We start from the raw sequence: 17,324 nt of genomic DNA, 5'->3' as shown, positions 1-17,324 counted from the left end.
GTTCACTTGTGGGCGTAACTGTCCGCAAATTTTCCGTGCGCATGACACTAAAATTGGTTCAGCACTTTTAAATCTCTTTGAAACTGGTTCGACAGATTAACACGCAAAATAATATTTACAATGAAGCAGATATAAGAATAAAAGTTTAGGTAATAATTCAGGAAATAAATAACATTACAAGGATTAATTTCTACGTTTTTTGGTTACGAAGGGATTTTTTAAAAGTTTTAAAATAATCAGAAAATTAGTTAAATAAATACCTACCTGCATTAAACTGTATTATAGTATCGTTTAGTAAATATGTCTTGTCTATAATGCCTGATTTTGTAAATGAATAAGAGAATAAAACATTTTTCCTTCTTTTCCTTTAAACTCGTTTCAGTCTTAAATAACCACCAAAAATCGAAGATCACTATAAAGACGAGTAGATTAGAAAACTGTAACAACAAAATTCAGAAAGGCAAGCGCAGCAAATTTCATTAACTATGCCCTCCAATTCTTCTAACTTTCGGTAACCCTTTAAGCCGTATAGTTAAAGAGGTTACGTTTATTCACCATGCAAAAATTTTAACACCACTTTCTTATTAGCACTATATTCGAGAATACGTGTTTTTTACGCTCTAAAATTTTTTAATGCCGATGCATGTGTCCGCAATTCTTTTCAGAGGAAATTGTGAAATGTTAAGCATTTGTAATAATCATAAATCATTTTGTGTAAGGCAAATAAGCATTTTGTTCGTTTTTTCTTCACTTAGAACCTCATCCCTTGCATCATCGCTGTAATTTTTCTCTGACCGCCGTGCTTTTAAATTCAAAGCTTGCGAACCAAATTTTGGTGGAGCGTGCGTAGTAGTGTGAATACCGCTTGAAATCTCGGGACACCGACTTCAAAGTGCCGACAGCTGAGTGAACTATCTGGTATCCGTAATCTGTGTAATCAGTTTGATATAGGCACCCAAACATACACCACTGTTGTAAATAGGAGACGAAAGCATTTAATAGCAAATTCTAAAATTCTACTGAGATAGTTTGCAGACTTTTCTCGTTTTTACTTATTTACGGTATGTATATTACAAATGTAAACAAATTTTATTTTTTGTGACATCTTTATTACTTGAATAAGAGATTGCATACCTAACAAATAGCGACTACGCATGGGGTTTGGATTATGTTGTGGCCTCCTGTGCCGCAGGTGTTGATCGTTGATTTAATGGAGTAGTGGCGGTTAGTGAGTGTTATGTGGCGGTTTCCTTCGATGCGTATTAGTCTATTAGTTATATATGTTGTAAATTTATGTGTAGTGTCAGTGCAATAAAATGTATGGAACTGTTAGCTGTGGTTTGGACGGTCGATTGTGTTGACATTTTACTAGATTTCTTGAACTTTAATGTGTGCAACTGTGCACGTGCAACAGTTCTTCAAGGGCAGACGGCCTGGATCCTTTGTTTGGTAAGTTGTTTTTTTGTTGTATTTGTAATGCGAATCGTGGACGTGTGTATAATACTTTTGACAACCTTATTGTAGCAGTTATTTTATATAAATAATTTTAAATTTGTGAGCTGTCTGGGGTAACAACGGAGCACCATAAACCACAAAAATCCAAAATGTTTTTTTACGTAGTTTAATAAATATATACACGAGAAATAGAATCCTTTTTGGGATTTTACATATAAAGGCAGATATTTAAAAGTATTGGTTCCGTGAATTATTTTAGAACAACAGGTTAAATAGAAAAGTTGTAGAGAATAAAAGACTGTTGTAACAATAGGTACTCCGTTTTTTTTTTAAGAAAGGTACCTAGGTGGCAGCAGCAACGGAAGAAAGAATTACAAAGGAAAATTGTTTAAATTTTGTAATGAAGCAAGATATATTGAAATAACCAGCTAACATCACAAATGGGTGAAATGTTTCTGTCAATTTTAACTTTTACGCGAAACATTTCACCAGGGTGTTCAGACACTTTAAGGCTACATCGGAGGGTAAACGGACATTTTACCAATTCGTTTTTTTAAGCTTATTATTTATGAAACTTGAAGACCAGCTTGAGGTGGCAATTAGTTGAAAATATGATATTCTAATGCACACCGCGAAGAATTTTTTAAAAAAGGTAATAATTTACTCAAAATTAATTAAAATAATAAAATCAAAGAAGTAATTTATCTAGGTCCTCAGTTACATTATACTCTTAACACTTAAACGCATCGGCGAAAGCTTGCAAATGATTTATGATGGCCCAGCAGGCGGCATAGTGCTTATGTGATGTCTGTTCAGAGTCAGAGTCAGGAGTATACTGGTTTTATTCAGATATAAAGTGTGGTTACATATGTACACAATAGGTAGGCAACACATCTTACATTAACTATATTACATCTCCCTTTCTTTTTATAAAACTAATACTAATAATAACACAATGACACTAATGTCTGTATACAAGACATAAATTATTACTAACTTAGGAATTAACAAATTGGGGACCAAAATACTTTGGATTTTTCTTAATCGTTCTATGCGGTCTATTTTGAAGTGATATTCGATTATTCGGAGGAATTGGCACAACTAAGGTTGCATGTTGTTGTACCCTGTCTTGTTCTTCATTGGTACCGATATCAGTCTCAATATTCGTTCCTATATCTATTTCCTCCCTTCTACGTTTGAGAAATTGTTTGTTTCTTCGTAGGGTTTTACCCTCCTCCGTTTGTATAAGATAGGAACGATCGTTGAGTGACTTCACTATTTTTCCTTTTTTCCATAGAGTGCCAGGTTTGTCCTGTTAATATATAAGATTCTCTAGAATTGGTCGCTCTTTAGTACTTCTGTCGTAGTATTTCTTTTGTTTCTGTCTGGCTTGTTCCATTTCTTTATGAAATTTATTTCGCTCGATTAGTTGAGGTTCAAGATGATGTTTTGATCTCGGTACGTTATCTCGAAGTAATCTTGCCATTAGAATTTGTGATGGTGTGTAGGTGCCATATACAGGTGTGTTTCGATAAGCTAGTAAGGCAAGTTCAATATCTGCTTTTGTTTCGATTGTTTTCTTTAATAGTTTTTTGACAGTTTGAATGGTTCTTTCTGCCATTCCATTCCCTTGTTGGTGATATGGAGAACTAGGGTGTATTTGAAATTTCCATTCTTCTGCAAATTTTTGTAGTTCTTGACTAATCAGTTGTGTGCCACTATCTGAGACTACTATAGCTGGTATTCCATGTCTAGCAAAAATAGATTTCAGATGTTTTATAACTGAGGTTGAGGTCATGTTTCTGTTAAGATTTGCAATATCAGCATATTTTGAATAATAGTCTACTACGAGTAAATAGACTTCTCCATACAATTCATATATGTCAATTCCAACTTTGAACCAGGGAATTTTTTCAATCTGGTGTAATATTAGTGGTTCTTTTGTATTGTTTCGACTATATTGTTGACATATTTGGCATTTGCTGACAAAATTTTCTATTTCTACATTCATGTTTGGCCAGTAGATTGCTTGGTTTGCTCGTTGAATGCATTTATTTATTCCGAAGTGACCAGTGTGAATGCTATTTAAGAATTTAGTGCGCATTTTGTAGGGTATTATTATTTTATTTCTTTTATAAATTAAACCCATTCCTTGGAATAATTCATTCTTGAAGTTATAATACTTTTTGATGTTGTCTGGTATTTTACTTTTGTTTTGTGGCCATCCGTTTTCTATGTATTGTTTCAGTTCTTGCATTTCCATATCTTCAGCTGTTGCACTTATCATTTCTTCTAAGCGTTCGTCACTGATTTCTATGCGATCATTTATTAGACAAATTTGACATTCTAAGTCCATTTTTTCTTGATATACTTTTGGTGACATTGATCTCGATAAATGATCTGCAATAATTAGTTCTTTTCCAGGTTTGTATTTGATTTCAATGTCATATTTTTGAAGTGACAGTAGCATACGTTGAAGACGAGCTGGACAATCATTTAGACTTTTCTTAAAAATGGGTATGAGTGGTTTATGGTCAGTTTCCACAGTAAATTTTTGTCCATATATGTATTGGTGAAATTTTTCCACTCCGAAGCAAACTGCTAATAGTTCTTTCTCAATTTGTGCATATTTCGTTTGAGTAGATGTCATGGATTTTGATGCATATGCACAAGGTGACCCGTTCTGAATTAGCACCGCTCCTAAACCATTTTTGGATGCATCTACAGAAATTGTGACTGGAAGGTTTACGTTAAAAAATTGTAAACAAGGAGGTTGCATCAAAAGATTCTTCAATTCTTGAAACGCTTTTTCTTGTTCTTCTTCCCATGCAAATGAATTCTTTTCTTTTAAAAGTTGTCTTAACAAATAAGTTTTTTCTGAAAGATTTTCAATGAATCTTCCTACATATGTAATAAGTCCTAAAAATCTTTGAAGATCTTTCTTACATTTTGGTGATGGCATCTCTTTTAAGGCACTGAGTTTTTCTTCATCTATTTCAACCCCTCTGCCTGAAAATTTATAACCTAAATATGTAACTTCTTGTAGGCCAATTCGACATTTTTCTTTATTAAATTTGATGTTTTGTTCTTGTGCTATTTTTAACACAGCTTCTAAACGTTGGTCGTGTTGTTCTTTGGTTTTTCCGTGTATGAGAATGTCATCAATATAGACCTCTACTCCTTCCATTTGAAAAAGTTGTTGAAATTTTTCTTGAAAAACTTCACTCGCAGTAGTAATGCCAAAGGGCATACGTTTAAATTTGTAGCGGCCAAAAGGAGTTCCAAAAACACATAAATCACTACTTTTTTCATCAAGTGGAATATTCCAAAACCCAGTAGTTGCATCTAGTGTTGTAAAATATTTAGAATCCTTTAAGTTTTTCATAATTTCGTCTATAACCGGAATTTTAAATTTTTGCTTCTTAATTGCTCTATTGAGATCTTTCGGATCTAGACAAATGCGAAGCGATCCATCTGATTTTCTGACTATTACAAATGAATTGAGCCAGTCTGTACTACCATGTACTTTTTCAATTATTTTATTATCTTCCAAATGTTTTAGATATTGTTTAAATTGTTCCTCAATTGCAAATGGGACTTTTCTTATTGGGTGTGAAACTGGTTGTGCATTTTCTTTTAATTCGATGCTATGTGGCTTTCCTAGCATGCCAATGCCTTCAAAAACCAAACTATACTTCGCTAACAAAGTTTGATAATGATTATTTAGGTTAACAAAATTTATACGATTTATTAAGCCTAACCTTTCAGACGTACTTAAACCTAAAATGTTTCTGTGATTATAACCTTTTACTATAAAATTTTCAATTTCATAGCATTGTTTTGAAATTTAGAAGTAATGATACATTTTCCTATTGTAGGTATCAGATTGCCGTTATAATCATATAATTTATTCATACATTTTTTTATTATTGACAAACTTAGACCTAATTTATTAAATGTTTGTAATGACATAATGTTAACATCAGCTCCTGTGTCTACCTTAAATATTAAATTTATGTTGTGTATTTGTAAATTTACAGTCCATGAGTTGTTTTTATAGTTTACACTGTCAATGGAAAATTTTATTTTATTGTCATTTTCTTGTTTTGTATTTACTTCATGCAAGGATTTACGTAATTTAGCTTTACAAACTACAGAAAAATGATTGAGCTTTTTACAGAAATTACAGGTTTTTTCATAAGCTGGGCAGTTATTAATTTTGTGTGATTTGCCACATTTATTACAATTAGTGATGAAACGATCTTGCACTGACCTGTTGACTCTTGTTTCCACAGCTTGTTGATGACGTGTTACTTTTGGTGCAACTGTAGTCGTTGACCTTGGCTGCATTTTGTGTGAGAACGTAGTTCCTCGTTTTTGTTGTATTTCATGAACTTGTTTTTGCATATCTTGACTCTGTAATTTTGTATTTTCCCATAAAATACAGGCTTCGATTACGTCTTGTAGGTTTTTGTTTTGTTGGTATAGAAGTTTTTCCCGTAGTATTTCGTCTTGTATGCCTGATATTAATATCGTTTTTACCATGTCATCCTTTAGATTTCCAAATTCACACTTGTTTGCTTGATTCTTTAATTGTGTGGTGAACTGTTCAATGGATTCTTGTGGGGTCTGTCTGAGATTAACGAATTTATACCTTTCGTATGTTATATTAGTTTTGGGGATAAAATAATTATCAAATTTTTCCAGTAGAACGGCAATTTTGTTGCGTTCATTGTCTGCAATGGTGAAAGTATTATAGATGTGCAGGGCCTCTTCACCCATAAAGTGGAGTAGTTAGGCGCATTGAACTGCTTCCTCTTTCGTATTTGTTTCCGACGCAATTAGGTATGTTTGAAATCGTTGTTTCCAAATTTGCCAATTGACGGCCAAATTGTCGGTGAAATTCATCGGGGGAAGTGTTCTCTCCATTTTACTGTATTTTGCTTCTTTAATTTTGTTTAATTTGAAACAATTTGTCGCAGCGCCATGTGATGTCTGTTCAGTGTCAGAGTCAGGAGTATATTGGTTTTATTCAGATATAAAGTATGGTTACATATGTACACAATAGGTAGGCAACACATCTTACATTAACTATATTACAGCTTACTACTACAGTGACTCAAATAAACAGTGGCGACACGAGGCGCGTTAGTTCCTCCCACTCGCCATGATGTGTCGAGATTTAAATCTTTGTGCACTTTCAGATCATGTAAAATTATGTTCAATGCATTAAATTGAATGTGCATCATTGAATAAATTACCTCCACTCACAATTTTTAAGAGTATTGTACAATATGTTTAATGAGAATCTTAAAATTAAAGCAAAAAACCTCAAAAAATGTGTTATTCTTTATAACATAGTTTGGGAATATACACGATTTGCGGACTTTTCTTTTAATGAAAGTATAATTTATACAACAACCTTTATTACACATAAGTAACAAAGAATGTGCAGCAAGAGACTTACTAGCATAACCTCTTTTACTACGCTTTGTAATTTTTTTTGACTGCATTTTCAGTAGAAACATTAAAAATCTGCTACTTATTCTATTTTTCACATTGTGGCAATTTGGAATCGAAAATTCTATTTCTTGCAATTTATTCAGGTAGAATTCTTTACGTTAATACCATCTGTTTTTGTAATTGGTATGTACTGTCGAAAAATATTTTCCATCTCTAGAAAATAGCAAAACGTCGCTTCGTTGCAGAAAAAAAGAGTTTTCTTTGAATCGTTTTGTTAAAGTAAATTTACTAAAACTTGCATATACAGGTGTTTTCGAGCCTACAGCACCTATGCACGAGTCGCAAGATCTTGAAGTTTTCTTGATTCTGGAAATAATATACCCACGTATATTATACAAAGAATTTAATTCGCTGTGGTTCAAATTTAAGGTTTCTTTAGCTGGTGTAATGTTAGCTGTATTTACTGTCTGTGGAGCAGGAGCTGAGCTAATCACTTCTATACATCCAGAGATCAATTCTCTGTCGTCTTCGTCATAGCTCCCGTGTGTTGGATATTTCAAGTATTGTGACACGCAGATAAGTTTTAAATTATTTTTGACTTGCAAGGCGTTAGGAACTATTTGTTTGCTCCTAAGGACAGAAAATAAATTCTCTAAGCAATCTTGAGACAAACGACCGGTTAAAACAAACTGATATTTTTTGTTTTCTGACAAATCTTTCTGTAATTCTAGTATCGATTGTATAGATATTAATACCCCAGTTTGTGAAGGTTTCCATATCTTTTTGGGACCAATTTGAAACAAACTCATAAATCCTTTGAGAAACTGGATAGCATCTTTATATGATTCCTCATTTATTTTGCTTAAAGCAGCTGAAGGATGTCGAGAAGTCATTAATAAAAACCAGCGTTCCACTTCTTCTAAAAACCAAGCCGTGGTTATGAATTCTGGTCATTTATTTCTTCCGCTAAAAACTTTAGTGCACTGCATACAGTGTGGTTAATCACATTTGTGAATGTCGACACCTTCATTTTACTGAAGGGACTAGACAATAAGTCATTTTCAGTTAATTTAGGTGCTAATTGAAAACTGTGGTGTTGTTGATGTTCAATAAGATCCCAAAAGTGCTGTGAGAATACAATATTTGTTGGCAAGTTGCGTCTAATCTGAATTTCGACTGGAAATGTAATTATTTTATTTGTTATCAACATGGATTTGCTGTTAAGTTGCGAAGTTTTACATCGAATTTGTTCCTGCCTACCAGCTCCTATCCCCACAACTTTCCACAATCCTTGATTTGAGGATCCCATATCTGAAGTAATACATATTACATTCAGCCCTAGACTTTCCGTTTGACCTAATATTTCTATTATAATGTCCTTAAGAACTGAGCCATTAACCGAGTCCCCTGTGAAATGATATGCAACTATATCTTTGAAGGAACTTTTTCTACGTACGTTTGGAATTTTTTTAATTCATCATTTCGTTTAGTACTTTTTGAAAAATAGTTACAGACACCATGGACAAATTTTTCTAAATAATCAGGAAATACTCGGCAAGCATATGAATTACATAAGTGAAAACTATGACAAGTACAGCCAATAACAACTAATTTTTCATTAATATTTTTTTACACAATGTTTGAACACTGTGGATTTGTCCAAGCATTACATTGGCATTGTCTGCACCTATTCCTATGAGATTTTTATAAGGAATTTGGTAAATATCCAGTATTTTCTTAACAGCTGTATAAATCCCTTGTGCAGTTGCATCCAATAATTCTATCAACTCTAGAAAAGCATCATTAACTTTATCCCCATCAAAAAAACGTACAACAACAACAAGACACTTTATTTGACTGATATCCGTAGATTCATCTATGATAATTGAAAAAGGTACTTTTTTAATGTTGTCGAGAATACCGTTTTTTCCCAAAGTTAATTGTGTGCATTTTTTTCGTTTCATTTTTACATTTTTCCCAATTTGCGAATCTGGAAAGGCAGAAGCACACATTAGTGGTTAGTGATCCATTAATCTGGTAATCCATGGTTTAAATTCAAGTCGTCTAAGGTATAAGCCGCTTCATTGCGTTTACTTCTGTAACTAAGATCGCATTTTCCAATTACTTTAATAACATCTATAACTCTTTTTAAGACAAGCCTTTTTTTTTAAAATTTGTTCAGTTCTTAATTTTACTGAGCCAGATAACAAGAGAGCTTAAAACTAAACTGTTTTTGAAGGAAAAGGTAAATTTAAATTTTAGTCTTGCGGCTGCTGAGGATGATATTCGAAGAACAAATCTATGTCTACAGGTTTTGGTTTTATAAAGAAGTTGATCGAATCTTCGTTCTGATGTATTTCAATACCTTCCGATTCCTTGATTGAACAGTCAAATTCAGTCGGCGCTGTAACAGTGTAACTACGGTTTCTTCGAGTTCATCACATTCACTACCACTGTGACTGTCCTTAGAAGTCGAAGGCATAGGCACAACTTCACTGTTGCACTTTAACTGATTTTTGAAAAACGAATCTAATTTAGAACATTTTTCGGCTTCACTTTGCAACAGTTTTTGTTTTTTTCGCGAAGACGTTCGGCACCTCCTTTACGTTTTCTCTTATCCAAGCTTAACTTACTCGGACTAATGTCTATAGTCAACTCACAAATGTGAATAGTAGAACTCGAAAATCAGCATGCAAAGTAATAAACATTGGTTTCGTTTCAAATCTCGGAATTCTGCAGCAACAGAAACGGGCACATTGCACTTTTTTTAAACGATAAGCCGACAAAGCAACGAGACGGCTATAATAAAAGGTTTCCCTGCTTTCATAACGCACTTTGCAATTTAAGCGGAAATTGTAATATCGGTTCGGGGGAACGCTAGACAACAGACAAGTTTGAATTGGGCGCCATTTGTTGCCTTAAACGCAACCAGCAATTCTTTAAATCTACCTGATAGACGACTACCGGACGTGGGTCATAAAAACATCGTAAGTCGATAATGAAGAATAATGATAATTTATGACAAGCGACCCACAACATACCTTCAGCACAGAATAATCATTTCCCCTACTCTTTTGAGAGCAAACAAGACTTATCAAGTCCGTTTATTAGTTTATTCGCCTAAATGTATTATTAATACCGTTTTCTTGTTATTTAGATAAGGGAACAAATTAAATGCACAGTTCTATTTTTAAACGCTCTGTATTTTTGCTCGGTAAAAATGATAAATGCTAAGTTATATAATAAATGCTCAGTTAAAAAATAAATTCTCAGTAAAAATAATATATATTTGGTGAAATAATAGCTGCTTAGTTAAATTAATAACTTTTCGGTTAAATAAGGAATGCTTAGCGAACCCTACTTGCTAAATATAAAAATTGTAAATGTTAATTACATAAATACATCCTTAGTATATCTTACAGATACTACTTATTTAGTGTGACGTAATGAAATTACAGTATCTTAAATTTGGACTGGAGTTTAATAATTTTCTTTCATACCTTATTTAGCTAGCTTACCCTAGTTTTTTGGTAATACCAACTTATTTTCAAATTTCATCCTTCGTTTTGATTCATATGGAAAAAATGTGGGTAAGGGACTTATTAAGTTCAAAACATTTTATACAAGCGACATCAAGAAGCGGTGAAACCTACTCCACCTACTTTGCAAAAATGAAAAAAGACTGCGTTTAAACTGAGTACCGAAAATTGTGTAATAAATTAGAAAATACTGCGCATTTTTAATTCATCGCGACTGATTTTATAACTATGCAAATTACATTTATTTGTAAATCAATTTCTTTTTTAAACTGTGTGAAAATCTGTTAAATACTGACTATAAATATTTGTTTTCTTCGTCTTCAGGGGTTGCATCAATTATTGGAATAATCAAAAAATTGAATGTAAAAATCATATTATTCGCAATTACGTATCTAAATTAACGGAACTAAAAAATAATACCAAATATATGAAAAAGACAGACATTCTAAGCGCTAAAATAGAAAAGTTGCCATTGGCGGTGAACTCATCTATTTCATTTTGGACAGAAAATAAAAATCATTTATTCGAAGAAAGAGTACTAATGTTACAAAAAGAAATCGAAAATGATCCCAAGCATACCTCAGGAGATCACACTTTTTGTAATATTAGTGAACATTCTTTTTGTACTGAAGAATCTGCAGAAAAGAAAGTGGAGGCTGGAGAACAAATTCTTGTCCCACTGTTGATGGATAATGGATTTTTTGATGAAATATGTCGTAAAAAAATGTACGTATGCTGGTCCCGACTGCGATTATGGTTTAAATATTTTAGATAATCCTGATATGGATGTAGAAACATTTGTGACAGCCAAAGAGGTTTTTTTGAGAAAATTATCTTTGAATTTAGACCAAATTGAAATAGACACTAGGCAACAGGCACATTTGGGCAAAAAAAGATAAATTAGGGTTACGGCTTCAAATTTTGGCCGGATTTACAAACTTAGACCGACTACATCAACAGCTAAAACTGTGGAGTCTCTGTTGTATAGTACATTTAGAGGTAATAGTCATACATACTATGGACAACAAAGTTAGGAAACAGCTGTCAAGTGTTTTGAAATAAATAAAAGTATAAAAACTGAACGGTGTGGCTTGTTTATTTCAAAACAATTTCCTTACTTGGCTGCTAGTCCAGACAGGGTTCTAGAGGATAGGAGTGCATTAGTCGAAATTAAATGCCCTTCAAAATCGCAAGATTTGTCTCCCGAAGAAGTGGTTAGAAAAAAAATAATTAAATTTTGTACATTGACAGACAGAGAATTGAAACTAAAAAAAAATCATGATTACTACTTTCAAGTCCAGGGACAAATGCTTGTTACGGGTATTTCACAAGTTTACACCCAAAGGAATAAATATAGAAAAAATTTATAAAGACGAAGAAATATGTAAAGAGATGGCAGATAAACTTGGCAGATTTTACTTTGGCGCATTATTGCCCGAAATAATTGATTCAAGAAGAAAGAGGAACCTGCCTTTGCGAGAGATTTTTTTTAAATAAATAAAATTTGTGTTTTTTTTTTATGTACTTTAATAATTTATTAGGAGTACATTTTTCATCACAAAGACTTGCATATTTTTATTATAAATATATTTTGAAAATGATCTCTGGGCAAATGAAAACATATACGAGCACTTTTTTCGAGTAAACAATGAAGGGAGAAGTTACTGGACGTAGGGCTTTTTTAAAACACCTCCTTTCTGGGATAAGTAGTAGATACACTTAGCTACTTATACGTGTTAAACAAAAGCTGTATTTTATATATTTTTTATTATTATTATAAATATGTTTATTAGTTTTATTAATTAAGAAACAAAATATATATTAACAATAATATTAAGTACAATGAATTTTTAGTAATAATGTGTATTGAATTCAGGATCCTGAGTGGAGTAAAATATTATAGTTCCCCAGTTTTAATTCGGTTTTATGATAGTACCTCATTGCGTAAAAGTTAAAGTCCTTAACAATAGATTACTACGGCCGGTCCTGGTGGCTTGTTATAAAACTGAGTTCCTTGCCATAAATTAGAAAAATCAGCCGAGAACGCTAACAATCAGCTTATGGTAGAGCAGGCGATGAGCGTTTTACCTAGAAAGTCGCTTCCGTAAATTTTAGTGGCGCTCCTATCGGCAAAGTACTGAACTAACGGCTCAAATTCTGTCGAATTGATACCCATTTTTTTCAATAATTGTTAGTTTTTGTTAAAAACTCTGCTAAGCAATAAATCAGTAATTTTCCTCTTATATTCCTGTTATAATTATTCGACGTATTTTGCTTTAATTTGTGGTATATTTTGACTTTAATAAACACATTAGTATTTAAACAAATTGTACCACTAACAAACATTTAATGACTCTGTGACGTGTAAAAAGTGATGCTTTGTCCATGTGCGAATTTTCAAGCGATTCTATGATGGTTATGTTATGACTCAAAAAACTTGAAAAGAAAACATACAATGGTGCTTTTTTTACGATATTTCTCAGCCATATTTTTTTATTGATTGAACTGGTCTCTGGGCCCTAGAATATGAAAAAAGCTGCAGTTTGATGTGATACTGTAACAATCACGAAGTAATTGTTACTAATTTCAAATTCTTGCGCTTCTTTTTTACTGACATGACGCTTGGCCGTGTAATTGATAAGGCGCGAGGATCAGCGGAAAAAGACATACAAAAAGAGAGGGGTTCTGATAAAGATTTAAAAATGGTGGCGAGTAATTCTGTGGGCTGAATTTTATTAATAAAACCCCCTTACAATTATTACACACTAAAATTAAGTGATTAAAAAGGACCAATAACACCTAGGTAACATTTTTATTTGGTATAATTAAAATAGATTTCTAATCATTGGGAATTCTCTAGGTCCTTTTTTTTTATGTCTCATTTGGTGTAATTTTGGCCATGAAGTCAGAGTGTGAACCATCATAGTGTTGCTGCTATACACCCCTGCTTTTGTGTGGACTGGTTCCGTTGAGATCCCGAATCTTATGGGCCGATGGTACGTCTGATATCTTGGTGCTGTCATTGGTGTCATATTGGTGACTCCCTACCAAACTCTGGAGTCAAGAGAGTCAATTTTGAAATAGCCGTGGGATGTGGTAGCTGCCTTTTTTTTTGCGATTAGCCCGAGATACCATCCCCTAACAACTATTTGGAGGTATTTACTATACAATTTATGGTTTATGGTGGCAAAGAGGTCCATAAAATGTGATTGTTATAATTGTTATAATTGTTAAGTTATGGTTTTGCCTAGTAGTTATTAATTCGTAGCTTTAATCAATAATTGTTAGTAGGTACGTTAATCATTTAGGAGCATTTTAGAAGGCACTTACCTATTTATGGTTTCGATCCCATTATTTATTATTAGTTAAGAAATTTGAAATTTATTATAACATACAAGAGTGGCGGCATTGGGAATATCAGTTTTCGTGGCGTAAGCGCATAAGGTAATCAAGAATCAAGGTAAAGATTGTTTTACCCACTTTGTAAATCTTAAGGGTCGTTTACACGCTTAAGCGTCATGTCAGTGCCGATCTAGAGTAAGCCATTCCGGAAGTTCAGTTTCAAAATTATATTGTTATTGCATATTTAAAGCAAGTCATTTCGGAAATTCAGTTTCAAAATTATATACATATCAGCGAGTAGGTGTTGTTTCTGTCATTTAACTACCTCTTCATCCCTCTTCGTCTAAACTTTACTTTTTCATTTTCTCGTCGACATTCTGTCGACTGGCGCCCAAAATATTGTCACCACCCCAAATAATAAAGATCCACGGCCTTGCCCCGATTAAATCTAGCTGCCGGTGCTGTAGTTGACGTCAGACGGGAGTGACGTCACAATACATCTATATTAACATCATTTTTTCATACAAAAAATCAAAAAAATGTTATACTTGCCTAGCGAGTCCCCTTAAGTGAGTAACAAAGCGCGTTGACGGGCAGCCCCTCCTGTTCGCAGCGGTAGTAACTATCGACTCGAGCGAGGTTGCCGAGTGGAGTGGGAGCGCCAGAGTAGCGTGGGCGTGATCGATCTATTTAATAAAATGTGTTCGTTTGACTGTTCCAACGTCTAAATTAGGTACAACCGTGCCGTTTTCACACGCTTTATTACTCATTTAAGAACTGATATTTTAAGTGCGGAGAGCGCATCTACGGAATGAGTATCATGTAACGCGATTGATGGATAGTAGTGTGGTGATATGTTACGCTTGATCATTCTTAACTGTACCTCCTCATCGGGTGTTTTTGAAAGGCGGTTAAACAAAGCTCGGATTTTGGAAATGAACATAAAAATTGATTCGTTTGGACGCTGTTTGGGAGAGCGAATCATATCCATGATCTTTTCATCGTTATCGTCCGATAGGAAAACTGTCTTCAACAGACGTACTAAAAAGGGCCAATCGCTAACTGTATACTTTACAGATCTATACCACGTCAAAGCTGGTCCAGTAAAAAGATCGTACGCGGAATCAAACAACTCTTCCGATGAAACTTTTCTAGCTTGGGCCAGGTCGTTCACCTGTTCCAAAAATTGCAAGAGACTACCTGTTTACGACGCAAGTCATATAAGCAAACAACAATATGAGGAAAATGGACAACGGACTCACCCTAATTGCAACGATCTTCCTCGACGATTTCTCTTGATTGAAGGCACCTGGGCCTTTTGTAGATGCGAAGAAAAGGCGCTGGGGCCTCTTGCATCAACGAAAATGAAACAACAATAACAATAACAACGGGCCGCCACGAGATGTTCTCACTTCGACGGTTAACGAACAACGATGAAAATTCGTTACATATATTTTTAAATTTTCCTCTCCCAGAGGGCGGTTTCTTGTGTGGGTGGGGATTATCGGCGGGTGGTAGTTAAGGGTAGGCAATAAGGGGGTGGACGGGAATTGCTGCTTGCCTATCTTTCGCAACCATAAACATATGTACGAAACATACCGCCCACCAAAATACGGATCCAGTATTTTATTTACAAGTCACGCTTGCAATGAGCTACAAATACTAAAATTAACTAAGCAGAAAGGAAGAAAAAGACAAAAAAAAGAGAACAACTAAAACTAATATATATACAACAGGTTTTAAAGATTCGACATTGGTTTTATTGGTTGGGCAACGGACATAATTTGACAAGGGGCCGTTTCATCGTCCCGTGACTGACTTTAACCGTGGCAACGCGAACGATATAGTCATTTCCAGGGAATAACTCCACGATACGACCCATTCTCCATTGCAAGGGAGGCGTATTATCGTCCTTGATGAGGACTACCGTACCTATTTCGACATTGTCTACATGCTTGGAGACTGCCCATTTGCCGCGCTGATACAATCTATGAAGGTACTCGTTTTTCCACCTACGCCAAAATACTTGTTGCATATGCTGCACTAGTTGCCATCGAGACAACCTTGAAATTTTCAAATGAGATAGGTCGGGGTTTGGAGGCGATGTGAGTGGCTCCATGGTAAGAAAATGACCCGGGGTTAAGGGAGCCAAATCGTTTGGGTCAGAGCTCATATTACAGAGAGGTCGCGAGTTGAGCATTGCCTCAATTTGGATTATCAATGTGTTGAACTCTTCTAGAGACATAATCTGGGTGCCAACTACTCTAGATAGATGGGTCTTAACCGACTTAATCCGACTCTCCCAAATGTCTCCAAAGTGAGGTTCCGCGGGGCGATTACAAGTCCATTGAATCAACTGTGATTCGGCCGCTGTTCTCATCGTCTTCACAAACTCGCGATTTGCCCCGGAAAAATTGGTCCCACAATCACTAAATATGTGTGTGCATCGACCACGGCGACTAACAAAACGACGAAGTGCCGCGATAAATGCATCCGTGGACAAACTAGATGCCACTTCCAAGTGTACCGCCTTGGTGGCGAAGCAGATGAATAAGCACAAATACGCCTTTATCACAGATGCCCCTCTAATCCTAGCAACCGAGACTGAAAAGGGTCCACCGTAATCTACACCAACGCAACTAAGGGATTTTGACTCGGATACTCGCATGACGGTAGATCGCCTATTTTTGGCTGTGCAGATAAAGGGTGAACTTTAAAACACCGAACGCAAGAGGACAGCACACGTCGAACTGTACGCCGAGGGGACAGAATCCACACAATTTGACGAGATAAGTACATGGTTGTATTTATGCCACAATGAAAATTATCTTCATGAATTTGACGAATCAACAAATCTGTAAGGTGATGTTTGCTCGGAAGTAAGGCCGGAAATTTAGAAGCCGACGGCAAAGTTGAATGACGAAGCCGCCCACCTACGCGTAAAATTCCCTTCTCGTCCACAAAAGGTGACAAATTTAACAATCTTTTAGAACAGGGCTCTCTTCTTTGAAGCCTTGACCATTCTTGGGCAAAGACAGTTTTTTGAACCTCGCTTATGAGGTACAAAAGTGACTCAAAGAGTTCTGCCGCCGTCAGCGACAGTGAAGGACCTTTCTCCTTTCGCACCGCTCTACGACAGTAAGCAACAATTCTTTGTATTTTCCTAAGCGAGGAAAACCGACAGACCAACGTTTCACCAATAGTAGGCTCTTTGGTTTGAGCAACAAATAGCTCGATCTTGCGAATTTCTAAGTCTGTGTCGACTGACCCAACAGGTGATTCTTGAGGCCAGTACTGTTCGCGAAATTTCAAGAATGACGGGCCCGCCCACCATAAGGAGCTTGAGACAAAATCCTCCGGCAAGAGCCCGCGTGATGTTACGTCAGCGGGGTTATCGGAAGTAGGTACGTGCCTCCACCAACTAGGTAGTACTCGATCGTGAATGTAAGAAACTCTATTGGCTACAAACACCTTCCAACGACTAGGTGAAGAACGGATCCACGACAACACGATAGACGAATCCGT

General features: G+C 35.1%; 1 protein-coding gene across 1 annotated transcript in view; it reads left to right on the top strand.

The window, feature by feature from the left end:
• Positions 1-1,388: 1,388 nt before the first annotated feature.
• The window catches only part of LOC135125673 (CTP synthase-like), a gene marked incomplete at its 5' end in the record, with an annotated part of 671,166 nt that continues 655,230 nt past the window's right edge, over positions 1,389-17,324 (top strand). The window contains one exon of the mRNA XM_064051320.1: positions 1,389-1,449. Coding sequence (XP_063907390.1) covers positions 1,389-1,449 — 61 coding nt within the window. The remainder of the gene's footprint in view (positions 1,450-17,324) is intronic.

This window comes from Zophobas morio, unplaced genomic scaffold (genome assembly GCF_036711695.1).
Source record: "Zophobas morio isolate AGI-343-1 ecotype UQ-CSIRO unplaced genomic scaffold, CSIRO_AGI_Zmor_V1 ptg000009l, whole genome shotgun sequence".
In the NCBI taxonomy this organism is placed as follows: Eukaryota; Metazoa; Arthropoda; class Insecta; order Coleoptera; family Tenebrionidae; genus Zophobas; species Zophobas morio.
This window is presented reverse-complemented; position numbering and strand designations above follow the sequence as displayed.